This window comes from Charadrius vociferus, unplaced genomic scaffold (assembly GCF_000708025.1).
Source record: "Charadrius vociferus isolate BGI_N301 unplaced genomic scaffold, ASM70802v2 scaffold1, whole genome shotgun sequence".
NCBI lineage: Eukaryota > Metazoa > Chordata > Aves > Charadriiformes > Charadriidae > Charadrius > Charadrius vociferus.
In genome coordinates, this window is record NW_009647680.1 from 2,020,594 (window position 1) to 2,033,798 (window position 13,205).

Consider the following 13,205-nt stretch of genomic DNA (forward strand, 5'->3'; position numbering starts at 1 on the left):
ATCTGGACATCTATTTTCACTATCAGGCTTATAAGAGCATTGCTTAGAGAACTCTTGGGGATTTTGCACAGATAGCACTTCTTGGGTCTCATGGTATGACAGATGTTTCTCAGCTCTCAAATAAAACCTGTAGCCCTTTGTAGCTCTAAATCCTGGAAGGTTTGCTTCCAGCCAGATCAGTCAGTTCTAAGACCACTGTTCAGAAGCAAAGTAACCAAGCCCTGTGCTGCTGTGCACATCTCAAAAGCCTCCTGGCATTCTTTGGGGAGAAATGGGATGTACCAACATCACATGTTTGGATCACATTCCCAAGTCAGTGAGTAGTCAGCTTTTTATTTGATATTTCTATTAAGTCCTACCATGACCAAAGCCATCTGCTAGTTGAGTTTGGTGCTGCTCCTGGTTACACGTTGAAGGTGCTGCTCTGAAAACATCTATGGTTGTGGTCCCCTTTGCTTGTTTGTTTGGCTCAGTATTGTATAACTACACATTTTATCTACAAGAGGGCTAGTGCAAGGGGAGCAGGAAGACCTGCCACACCATGGCTAGAGGAGATTCAGGACTTGGATAGAGAAAGCCCTAACCGTGAGCCGCTGCTAGCCTCAGAGCAATGTTGCCCATGCCTCACCTCCTCTTCCAGTTTGATGACCTTGGCTTGAGCATTGTTTAGGGCCTGGTCGAGGATTTCGATGTGCCTCCGCTGGTCCTCATTGGCAGAGCGCACAGCTGCCAGCTCCATCTCCAACTTCTCCTTCTCCTTCAAGTGCTCTTTGTCTGGAAGAAAGACAGAACAAGAGCCGCTCCAGGAGGACAGCTCACAGGCCCTGGGTCACGCTCAGAGGTAAGGTTCCACATCCCTAGAAAAGCAAAAATTACGCGAAACAGCAGCAAGTGGGGCCATTGCAACACAGTGCCAAGACCCAGCAGGCAAGGAATTTCTGCTGCCAAGGCTCAGCTCCTCAATGCCCAGCCCTACATGAGCACCAGCAGCAGAAACGAGTGGCAGCTTGGGCTGCATCTGCACCAGCAGAGTTCGTGGACCTGAGCACTTCCTCATAATTGTCCATTCTGCTGAGGACATTCCCTAGCAAAATTTTGGCTTGCACCAGCTATTCCTTTCCCACGCAATGGCCAGGCCCTGCTGGAGGACAGCCTATGTCAAGGAGTGTTTATAGCTGCCAGCTTGGATGCTGCTGCACTTCTCTAAGGGACAAGAAACCTCAGCCATGTGGATGCCAGCTGTGCCATGCCCGTTCCATTTTATTTGCAAGGATGGAGATCATGAGACACAGTGAAGAAGCCAAATAATAAACACAGAACTGTGCTGGATAGCTTGAAAACAGAAAGAGGGGTAAGCAATAATGCAGAATAAGATAGGAGGCATCTGAACAGGCTTTCTCTGGCTGTACAGAGAAAGGAGAGCCTGTGGGAGGCATTCCAACCCTGTGGGGGCCCTGGGTGACTTTCCAGTCATTCTCTAAGGGTGCAGTGACAGGTGCTTCTCCCTTATTAAGTGCCTTAAAGCACCAGGAGAGAAACCAAAACATGTAGATAACCTCTGTGCTGAAAAATCATCTCTTTTTTTGGATAAGGTTTAAAATGACATTGAAAAAAACCACAACTGGCTAAATTCAGTCAGCTTTGCTCACATCTTTTTCTTTGGCAACAAATTGCAGGCCCACCATTGACTTCATTGGCAAGTGGCCTCGGGAAAGGCTCAGCTCCATCCACCTCTGCCCTGACACTGCTGAGAAGCCATTTCAGGGAACACGAGCATCACATGCCAATCACTGGATCCCCAAGATCGGACCACAAACAGTTAATGATTGGAGGGAGCAGGGGATGGAGGGGATTCAGTGAAATCTGAGATTTTAAAATCTGGCCTTCATTCTGAATGACAACAAAAATAGAGCCCGTGGCAAGCCTCCAGGAAGGAAATTTCCTCCAAAAATTAATTTGGCATCAATTAAACATTGTTTGATTTTTTACTTTTTAAACACAGCATTACATAATTTATTATTTTTTAACTGAAGTTAAAAGTTGCTCCAAAAACATCAAAACGTGGAAAATCTGCCCCTAATATCCAGCCTGTCCCACCCAGGCATCACCAGTCAAGCTGGAAGCCCCACCACCATCCACCTCCCCCCAAGGAGGGTCAGGAAACTTCACATGGCCAAACCCAGCCCATTTCAGACCTGAACTACCCCCAGAAGGGCCTTATTCTTCCTTAATTACAGATGGGATGAGAACAGGTTTAATTTACACACTATCAGCAGGTGCCTGCAGTGAGGTGAGATACATACAAGCTAAGCCATAAGCAACAAGGCACGAATGGCCGAGGTGAGTCCAAACCCACCTGGATGTCTTCCCATTTATCCTAAAAGGAGGAATTCAGCACCTCACAAAAACATTCCCTAGCAGCAACACTGGCACATCGCCTCTGCAAAGCCCACAAGCAAAGCCCAGTGAGCGCTGTGTGCACCGCACCACCGACTGCCACCACGATGCATCTTGGTATGACATGCCTTTAACCTTCCCACGTCAGCAAGAAATTTTATATTGGACATGCAGGTCTCTTCCTTCAATGCAAAGACATTTACTTCAATCAGATTCACCAGAAGGAACATTAATATCTACTGTACAAAAGTGTAAATCTGGGCAAATTATCAAGCGGCTAATTTCATTAGAGGGTGAAGAAGCTGGAAGATGAATGCTATTTCAGCCCTGTAGCACTTCACTGTCTCATGCTGGGACCACATTTGCTGTGCTCCAGATTTGAAACCCATATTATAGGAGGACAGCACATAGAAAAACAGGACTTGGGACCTTCACTTTCAACTTTCATCCAAGGAACTCGAAGCACTCAGCTTGCTCTGCTGCATTATGTTTTCTATCCCCCCCCTAAAAGGAGGACAAAATTACGCTATACACAAAATGACCACTGAACCCAATAGGAAGCTGAAAAGAAAAATTTACTTCACAGCTTTCAACACTTCTCCACATCATATTCTCCCTGCAAAATGCTGGAGGCACATTTCAGAAGTACTTTCCTATATTGTATTAGTTTTTAGTAAAGGTCTTTGTTGAACATATCTTAAATTCTCTTCAAGTACATACAGGTATCCTTAAAGTCTAAAAATACTGTTTTACTGTGCTACAATTGCACGTACCTTCTGCCCAGGCATGTGCTTTTTACCTAATAGACTCCATCTAATAACTATTTCTAGTTTCTGGTGGGTCACTGCTACGTCCCCTTACTGAACAGTCCCCAAAAGGCTTCTCTGCTGTAGTTTGCAGCTGTAATCTCACAGCTTTCCACCCACTGTCTCTGACTGTTGTACCTCAACATGGTGAGGACATTACATCGGTGCTCTGTGGCTGGATAGAAGAAAGAAGAGACAAAGCCAAGAGCCTGCTTTGGTGCTTCGCAAACAGGTGGGTAGGTGCCCCAAGAGTAGACCAGTCTTGACCCTGCTTTGAAGCAGAAATATTAGAAAGATACAATCAATCACTGGACACCTTCACTACACTCAGATATGACCTCCAGCTTTTCACATAGACTTCATGCTTAACAGAAGGTTTAGATCTGATCAGTCTTGAAGGAAAAACAAGAAATATGTTTTTAACGTACCATTTAGCTATATCAGTTGAACGCGTGCCCCCAAAGCCACTCAACTAAACACTACATTATAGATAACACAGGTCCACCCGGTATGCTTCGTGAGGAGCAACTGCGTTAACCCCTGTGTCCTGACCAAACGCCAACACAGCTCATTGCAATCTTCTTCTCCTGCCGTTTTGCTCACAAATGGCAGATTCTCAACAGCTCTCTGGAGTTTAGACGACGCCAGCACCAAGAAAAGGCTGAGACGCTGCAAGAGCTCATCCTCGAGGTCCTTGAGCCCATTTTCTCACATGGTGTTTAACAGGTATTCTGCACTGGCATTAATAGTTATGATCAATTGTAACATACTTAATAAATGGTTCGGTACATGGTTACTTGTGGTCACCAACCTAAGCAGGGACGCAGAAAGGTTCGATGCTGTGTTGTCAGAGGAAGACACTGAATCTCCATAAAAACTTGTGATGGCTTTCCTTACCCTATAAAGTATCGCAGGCATCTTAAGCATGGTCTGACTTACAGCTAGGACGTTTCCATCTGCACACCATGAAGTACAAGTCAGGGGAGAATTTGATGTTCACATGTTGAAAACTGAAATCAGACTTCCCACTCCCCTTCCTTTCGGAGGGCAGGGCGAAGTCACGCAGAACAGATGCATTCTTCTATATGACACTGTTTCTTCAGGATGCTGCTCCCTGCGCAGGTGCCCTTGGCTCTGGGTGCAGGGGGCAGTGGCTCCCCACCTCCCCACATGCAGGTCATGGCTGTGAAATGAGAGGGCAAGGAGCTCCCTTTCATTTGCCCCTGAAACTTCTGCCTCTGCCCAGATTATTTCCTGTCTTAATACCAAATGGCTCTTAATCTGCACAAACCCCCACTCTCAAAAACATCTACTGTGAGCATTTTCTTTGGTTGGATTCATTCCATGGGAATATTTCTTTGTCTGGGATATTTGGGACAGAGATATATGCACAAGTCGTATGTGGCACATCCACTGCATGCTCCCACAAAGCATGAGGCTCTACCAACACACTGACAAAACTGCCTGTGCATCTCCACTAATGGGTGCAGAGCCATGTGGATGGGCACAGACCTCGATGAACCTCAGACACCTGAAAAAACAGCCCCTTGGAGGAACCCTTGCTCTGACAGATTGTCTGTATGTCCAGAAATCCCAGAAAAACACACAAAATTCTCAAACTCCACCAAAACAATTTTTTTTTTCCAGTGATATGCTGTATTGTAAGCTTTCTCTCTGCCCTATGACCTTGAAACCATCCTCAGTCGTCTTGCCTCTCCCTTTCCACAGCATCTCTCAGCCTCCTTCTGCCTGGCTCTTCTCTTGCCTGTATGGGCCTATATGTCTTCATCAGTCACTGCTTCATGTCTTTCCTTAAACGAACCTTTTTCACTGACAACACATCGCATAATTATCATGAAACTAACAAGTTGTGAGTTCTCTCCCACCCCAATACAACAGTAGCATTTTTCTTAGGCACAAATGCCCAGCACTTAATACTTTCAGGCATGCAGACCAGCTTTGCCTATTATTATTACAAAGAATAAGAGTTTTTGTCACCTCCGGTCTCCATCTCAGAGCGCATGACCGCTCTGAACTGTTACACTGCGGGGAACTGAGCAATGATCCCTGCATATCCTGCTTTGCCAGACTTCTTTTTCAGGGAGTTTTTCCTATTACTGGAGTTTTACCACAGCGTTCATTCTGCATTTGCATTATTACCAAGGATGAGCATTAAAAAACCTCAAGAGTTTTATCTTTCCTTCTTCATCTCATCATGAGACTGGCTTAAAAAAGATAACTTTTAGGAACCTGCTGATGTTGGAGTCTTTTTATATAACTTGCATTGGGGATGTTAAGGACATAGGGACTAGAATCCTACTTTTGCTTTCCTAATGAAAATGAAGATTTGCATTTACTAATCTGACTTAATAAGCTACTACCCTTAGGAAAAAAACAAACATGAGTTTCACAACAAAATTGCAATAGCTGATGGGAGCACATGTAGGCACCATTCTTCTTCTGAAAATGACTATTTCAGTCTCAGTAGACGAGTGCACACACAACAGCTAAAACAAGCTGCACTCCTTCTCTCAGTTTTCTGCCAGAGCATCCCATCAAAAGACGTAAGGAGGGTACAGACCATGCTTGCAAAACCCCCAGGTTGGCTGTGGGGTGCAGCCCCAACTGTGGTCTGCCCCTGGGGAAGACTCACAAACATCAGGGTATAAATACAGCCAGCAACAAAGGATTTCCAAGCAAAACCTTTTATGGGCTTTCAGAGGGGTGTTTTAGGCTGACACCCTGATACTGAGGTCATTACTGTGCGTGCCCCAGCAGCCCAAAGAACATGACTGAAGAGGACCTGCTTTACATGTGCCCGTTTTTCTATTCTTGGAAGCACTCTGCATTGCTTTGGTAACATTTAGCTCTCTGGCCTAGCCAGGAGACACTCAAAGCATCCAGCCCGTCTTATGTGATAGGATCCAAAAAGCTATATTTGTTCGTAAGCTGTGAATTGATAGCAGTAAAATGCTGAGTGCACAGCACAAAGTTTTATTGCTAGATATTTATCAGTAGAAGCACAGAGTCTGTTTATGCACTGGAAAATGACTCAAATTGAGTCCATCCTGGGGATTTAACTCCCCTTTGTAGCTACCAGTATATGGTAGCACTGCCAGGCTGTCTATACGAAGACAGCAGACCCCAGTCTGCAATTTCCACTGTGCAACTTACCCTGTTTGAACTCTTCCCAAGGATGATAAGACTTACACAGCAATGCTATTTTCTCAACAGATCATCCTCTTGGATTTGCAGCAGTATCTACATGCCCTTATGGCATCTGCCAATACGGAAAGCTAACACAGTCACGGGAAAGATCATTAGACTGTCTTCTGATTTGTGCATACATGCACCAAATTATCAGTGAAGATGCCATGATGGCATTGTCACTGCTGGCGGGAGCTACGAGAAAGCTTTCCTGCATTTGGAGCAGCTGGTGGACGTTGTAGGGCTGGCAGTGAGGCACGCTGAGTTGTATCAAACACTGCACTGCTCATGAAGGTGGCCAGTTCTCCACCTAAGGATCTGCAGTTGCAACTCACCTTCCGAGGAAGCTCTTGGTGCAATAAATAAAACAGAAGGATCAGTTGTACACAGCATTCAGCTTCAATGGGATTTAAGCCCACAAGGTACTGCACAGCTCCCAGGTGGTCAAGCCCTTCTGGAAGCGTGCTGAAGACACTCAGGATACATGAGAAGCTACGCACTGTCGTGCAGCATCCAACTGCTCAGGTTTTGGTTTGGCTGGTCACACGGAGCTGTCAGAACATGGCAAGGAAATGCTGCAGCACTGTGCTCAGTCATCATGGGAGCCTAAAACTTGTTGGGAATGGACGTTTTCCACAGCAGTAGAAGTTGTAAAATCTTTGTCTCTTCCATTTTTTGTGAAAAGGAGGGTCCAGCTCTACTCTCCCTCCTGTTAGTCAGCCCCTGGCACTGACAAGTCAGCAGAGGTTGCTCTGGGCTTTTCCCAGCCAAGAGAAGAATCTGGCTTCTCTAAAAAGCATGCATCTCTAGAGATGATCCCCACAAGCAACACTTCACGATTTCAGACAAATATTTATCAAAAATAAGCTAAATTGTGCTATCATTAACTCCCACTGCCTGGTTCTGGTGCTCAGAGGGAAAAAAAACAGCCTGAACAATCCAGTCTGCAGCTTAAATAAGAGTATGTGCCGAATTAGCTGAGTAAAACAAAGCCATAAGGACAACAACAGTTAATAGAAAAGTATTCAGCTCCACTCCAGCACATATATGTGTGCATATATATATATATATATGCACCTTCAAAACAGATTAGCACAGTACTCACTCTGAGTGACATAAAGGCCCTCTGTTGACTTATCCTCATGCCCATCGAAGTCTCTGCTGGCTAGCTGCCTATTGGCTGTCTCCAGTCGTTCTGCAAAAAACAGGAAATACTTTAAGTATAAATATATGTATATAAAATTGTAGGCCAACCAAGAAAATAAGATGCATGCCAGCAGAGCAGTATAAATAGACTCTCTGAAGAAGAACATTAAAATGGAGGCTGACACATACATAAAAGATGAGGCCATTGACCTCTTCCATGAAGCTGCATTGTTCAGATTTAGAGAAACTGAGGAAAAAGCCCTGGGAAGGGCCTGCCTTCAGGTGCCCCCCTCCTCCAAAAAGACCATCCAGCCCCCTCGCACTGTTGCAAAAAGCATGAGCCAGCTTGTAGAAGGCATCTCACTGCCCAAAGACATATCAAAGTTCTCCTATCAGGTACCTGGACAGGTAATAGCTCAAAGTCATAGTCAAAAGCACTGTCTGAAGCTGACTCTCATATTCTGCCAGAGGGCTTCTTTGCAACTGGGAGGGTGATAGCAGTTTTGTCTTATGCCAATGAGCAAGGCCTGATTTCTCAAGAAGTGTATGTAAAACATGTGTGAACCCACTCCTTTAAAGCCTGCTACTCTGGAGGTTGTGAGAAGTGGAACACCATGCAACTGGGAGGAAAAAAAAACCACACAAGGAAGTATAACATACCACGGAGATCCCTGTTGAAGTCATGAAGTCTCCTAATTTCTCCTTCAAGTTTGTTTCTCATTGCTTTGTCCAGAGACTCCCTCTTAGTGGTGGTCTTGACCAGGCCCTCATAAGCTTCTGAAATCCTCTGAATCTCTATTTCAAACTGAAAGGAGAGAGAGCTCCCATTAAAGCCCGGCAGCAATGCATCCCATCCCAGCATTTCCCCAGCGTATTTCGATGGGGTGCACGGGTCAGGGCAATGCTCATGCTGAGTGCCACACTAGCCACCAGTTCTGCAATGACCAATCTCAATGGTGGAGGATGATGCAAAGCCCCAGTGGTGCTGGAGGATCCTGCAGTGGGGAGCAATTGCTGGACCCCTGCAAACACCGTGTGGGGCAGCTCCCGTGCGACAACACCCTGCAATACCCCGCTGGCAGCTCCCAAATGAGCTCAGGATGGCCTGGCATTGACATAAATGCTCAGTTGCCTTCATTCTACAACTGAGGTGGCTGCTTTAACCCCCGTCCAAGAGGAGAAGCAAAGGAAACGGCATATTTGTGTGGACTGTTTTCTTTCCTATAAAGGGTTTTAGGAGGCAAGATTTATTATTCTGACAGATCCTTAATCCAAAACCTAGCTCTAAGCCCTGCACGCCACCAGAAATACTTTAGGCTTGGCTCTGACCTCATATCAGTCTCAAACTATTGTGGTCCACTCCTTTCCATCCTTGACCGAAGACTGCTCTGTACAAAAAGAAACTGCAACAGACCAAGCCAGTTGTTTCGGGTTTTCAATCTTCTTAACTTCCACTCCTTGAAATCTGGCAAGCTGCAGGCAAAGCACGCAGAGGAAGACCTTAGCAGTGAACTTGCATCTTAAGACCCGAAGCCAAAAAAATGACAGAAGGATAGTCCCAGGCAGAGTCTTGCTGTTCAGGTCAATCCCATTCAGATCTTTTCATAAGCTAATGTCTTGTTAAGTGCTTTGCTGAAATCATTGCTGCAGGAATGATCAACACCAATGTGGAAATCTGCTCCTGCATGCCTAGCCCTTGTGTTTGTGGAGAAAAGCTTGATAATGTGCACAGGCTGGAAACCCAAGAGATATATATAGCCTCCCACATACCTTTCTAAATCTGGCACTTTTTTAGCCTCTTGAATCGAGGGTGGGATGGATTCGTGATTTGTGAAGCCAGGGTGTGAGCCCACCTCCACTTGCTGTGGAGGTAGGTCCCTCTCCAGGGCTCATTAAGTTTTAGGTGTAATTTGCCAGTTGCAGCACTTGCAGAAGAAAAGCTCCGGGGACACTGGTGCTGTCACCCTGCTGCCTGCACAGGAACCTGCAGCCAGGCTCCAGCAGCCTGGACCTGTGCTTCCCACAGCCCTGGGGCCACTCTGTCCAGATACATCCCATGGGTACACAGCACTTCCGAAACATATACCGAGGAAAACCCAGCAGAGCTGTTATGGGGAAACCCAGTTACTTTCCCCAATTTCTGCTTTCAGCTCGCTCAAGCACAAAAGCTGAAACAAGTGGTGATGTGCAAAACCCATGGTGTGGCCCCCGTGACACCAGCAGCTTTGGATTAGTACCTTGCTGGGTATCACATCACCTGTCTCACACTGGTGGTGATTTAACAACTCGCAGGTATTTCACACACATACAAGCTGCTCCCCTACATGCATGACATTAAAAGGAACCACATGTAGATTAGTTCTCAGCTGAGAATTCTCCACAGCCCCAAGAAGAGGATGACCTGTTGAACTGGCTGTGACACCCTTTCTTGGGTGAACTACAAATTTAGTCATATTATTCTGACTTTCCTATTTTATTTTTTTTTTTTCAAAGCAGGAGCTCCAGAAAGCCCCATTAAAAGCCCCATTACATTCTCCCTAACAACATCTAGAAAAGAAAGCAGGTCCTATTTCCCAACCCTGCTGATGCATGGCCAAAGAACAAGCATGTTGCCACTACGAGGACAGTACGCTTGGAGGAACGCTGCATAAATCCAAACCTGTTTGAAATTCAGACTGAACCTTACTGTGGTCCAAAAAAACTTAGTTTTATTTTTCCTCATATGCACGGCAACACAAGCCTGTACAAAGCGTCATCAAAAAGTCTGCACTTTTTTGAGAAAAGCTGTTTCATGTGAATTCTCCAGAATCAAAATGACATGTTGATTAGTTACTCCAATAACAGCATAGTTTCAGCTACTTGATTCTGTTAGAGTTTTTTCTTTAGATCAGCGTGACCTCTGCTAGCAAAAGTTTTCTCTTCCTATACCTAGTTAGAGGCTATATTCAAGCTATCTCGTGTTGCTCTTCTTGACCTTGACCATTTAAGCAGATTGAGCTTCTCTCTCCTTGAATTGAAAGTTTGGCTTTGCAAAAGTAATTTTTAAAGCACTTTCCTGAATTCTTAATGACATGATCCCAACCAGACCCCGCGTTCAATTGGGTGCCCTGACACCTGATGGTTCCCACACCTCCCCTTTCCCGTGTGAGCTGCTATCTGCAGAAGATGCCTGCTCCAGAGAGCTCCTACCACAGTGAAGCATGTTTGCCAACACGGCAGGGGGTTTCCACAGCCTGACAGTCCTGTCCAACACTGCTGGTTACCACAAGGGCTCTGCTCTGCCCGTTATCTGCCATTATTTCCCAAAACACATCACCACACAAATCTCCGGTAGCCCTGGAAGCAAAGACTTGTTGCAGGAAAAGAAAGAACCTCCATCAGCGCTGAACAAAATTAAAGGAAAGCAGAACAGCCACAAATTGTGTTGGCGTTTCTCAGCAGCTCTGGGATTTCCTTCCCCTTCTTCTATGGAGATGAAAAAACAGTTCAGACTCTTCTCTGCCTGGTAGCTCCTAGAGCCGACCTACTCAAACAACCCACACACACGGTACAGGGAAGAGCCAGCACAGCCTGGCAATTAAACTTCAGCGAGGTAACACCACCCAATAAAAAACAACTGGGGAAAAAAAAAAAAGAGAAAGTAATGCTTTGCTTTTGCAAAAGAAGCTCAAAATAAAATGTGCACAAGCCCCTTTCCCCCCCAACTCTTTTTAAGTAAGAAAACCAGACAACTCATCAAACAGCACAGGGATTAATCACCACCTGGTATCTCTCTGTAAAAAGTCTGTTCAGACACGACTGAGAATTTGACAGCCCTCAGGGCTGATCTGTTCATATGAACGCCCAGGGAGCACTCCACGTCACGCTGACTTTCTCTAATTTCTTCTCCTAGTCTGTAATGAATAAAAGTGATGGGAGGGTGGCCCTACCTCGAATAAACTTGTTACGCACAGACAAACAAGAAGTACTCCTCGTGACCCTGACACTTCCAACAAGAGGGAAGAGTTTTCACACCCAAAGTATGTAATTTAACTCACTGTCACGTTTTCAGAGGTGATGTGCAGCTGAAACTGTGGGAACAAAGCAGGACCTGCCCTGTCCTTGTGATCAAAAAGAAAAAATGGCATGAGAGGGATACTATGTATTAAGGCTTTGGTTCAGGACTTTTTCCTGAAGAAAGAATGCACTTGAGCATGTGTTTCACTTTAATACTCTGCTTACATTCCCCCAAAGTCAACGGGACTTGAGTCCACACTGTGTTGACTGAAGTGAGACTTCAGCCCATGCTTGAATACCTTTCTGTTGCTGTCTGATGCAATCAACTTGCCGAGCATCCAAGATAAAGAGAGAGCCATTTCCAAGAGTGTAAAAGGAAATCGGAATATTTTTAGAGCATTGCACTCAAATACCTTTTACTGAACAATGCAGCTTTTTAAAAAATTAATAGCTGGAATATTTCTTCTTGCCCGTGATGGCCACAGGAAAGTCAGCATTAAAATCTTTGCAGATGTCTTCACAAATAGTTAATGTTGCTGCAAAAATTTCTCAACTAAGTTTAGGAAATACTTTGAATAAACTCAACTCATCTGGTTGCAGAGAAGGCTGAAAAGACGACAGCAGCTACAATACAACAGGTCTTTTTTCTAACCTGTTTGAACAGACTGTCGGAGATTTTTTCCAAAGCTGAGGCTGGGATGCAGTCTCTCAGAGCTGCCTCTTCTCTTGTGAAGGGTGTCTCCAAGAACACCCTGATCACACACAGCACAGAAAAATCTGAGCTCCTGTTTAGACTCCTAAATTCAGAGAGAAAAGATCTGCAGCCTAAGCCCACTTGTGTTTAAGCGGTGGGAAGACATAAATGAAATAGCAGTGTAGGACCCTAAATAACTCATTTGGTCTGGGCCCTTGGGACTCAAAGCCAGCAGATCTGGGGAGCATCTCTGCATTGCCTTCAGTAAGCTCTCATTTTTAAGCAACTTCTACTTCATTTGATTTGACTCTTCCTCTTGTCACCCCAGGCAGCGCACAAGACTTCACCCTTCTCCACTGAAAATGCCAGATTGCATACAGAAAAGAGGATGAAGGATCTCTTTGCAACAGGGTTTTGAGAAAAGTCTTTACCAAATGGTTCTTTCAGATAAGTTTGAACCAACATGTTCAAAGGTGAGTGTCTAACACCAGCTCTCAGAAACCCATAGAGCAGTCACTGAAAGGCTCTGAGACAACGAAGTTAATGAATTTCCAAATAACGGGCCGCCCCCCCAAAAGGCTGTTACACTTCCAAAGAGCATGGCGTGCTGTGTGAGCATATTGTGATGGACAAGACCGCTCAGGACAGATGTGGTCATGCTCTTCAAATGCCTCTCACCCACTTCACTACCACCTGTGCAGATGGTGCAGGACCCAGCTGCAGCAGGAGCAGACTCTGACCATGGGAGACTTCCAGGGAAAGCTCCAGTGAGGCCAGCATGGAAGGGGAAAATCCTCAAGTGAGGGACATGTGATGAGCTGCCCCATTTTGCCATAGAGGAAGAGGAGCCCATGGGCCTTGGGGCACAGGATTACACAGCTTGGAGGACCCAAATGCAACTGCCCTGCCCAGGCCCCATCCACATACCTTCTGCAGCTTGTCTGCCTTCTCATAGTACC

At 45.5% G+C, this 13,205-nt stretch overlaps 1 protein-coding gene across 1 annotated transcript in view; it reads right to left on the reverse strand.

The window, feature by feature from the left end:
* Positions 1-13,205, reverse strand: part of AMOTL1 (angiomotin like 1) — a 46,064-nt gene that overhangs the window by 16,960 nt on the left and 15,899 nt on the right. Inside the window, exons 3-6 of the mRNA XM_009881235.1 lie at positions 13,174-13,204; positions 8,217-8,361; positions 7,516-7,605; positions 629-774 (exon numbers count right to left, since the gene is read on the reverse strand). Coding sequence (XP_009879537.1) covers positions 629-774; positions 7,516-7,605; positions 8,217-8,361; positions 13,174-13,204 — 412 coding nt within the window. The remainder of the gene's footprint in view (positions 1-628; positions 775-7,515; positions 7,606-8,216; positions 8,362-13,173; position 13,205) is intronic.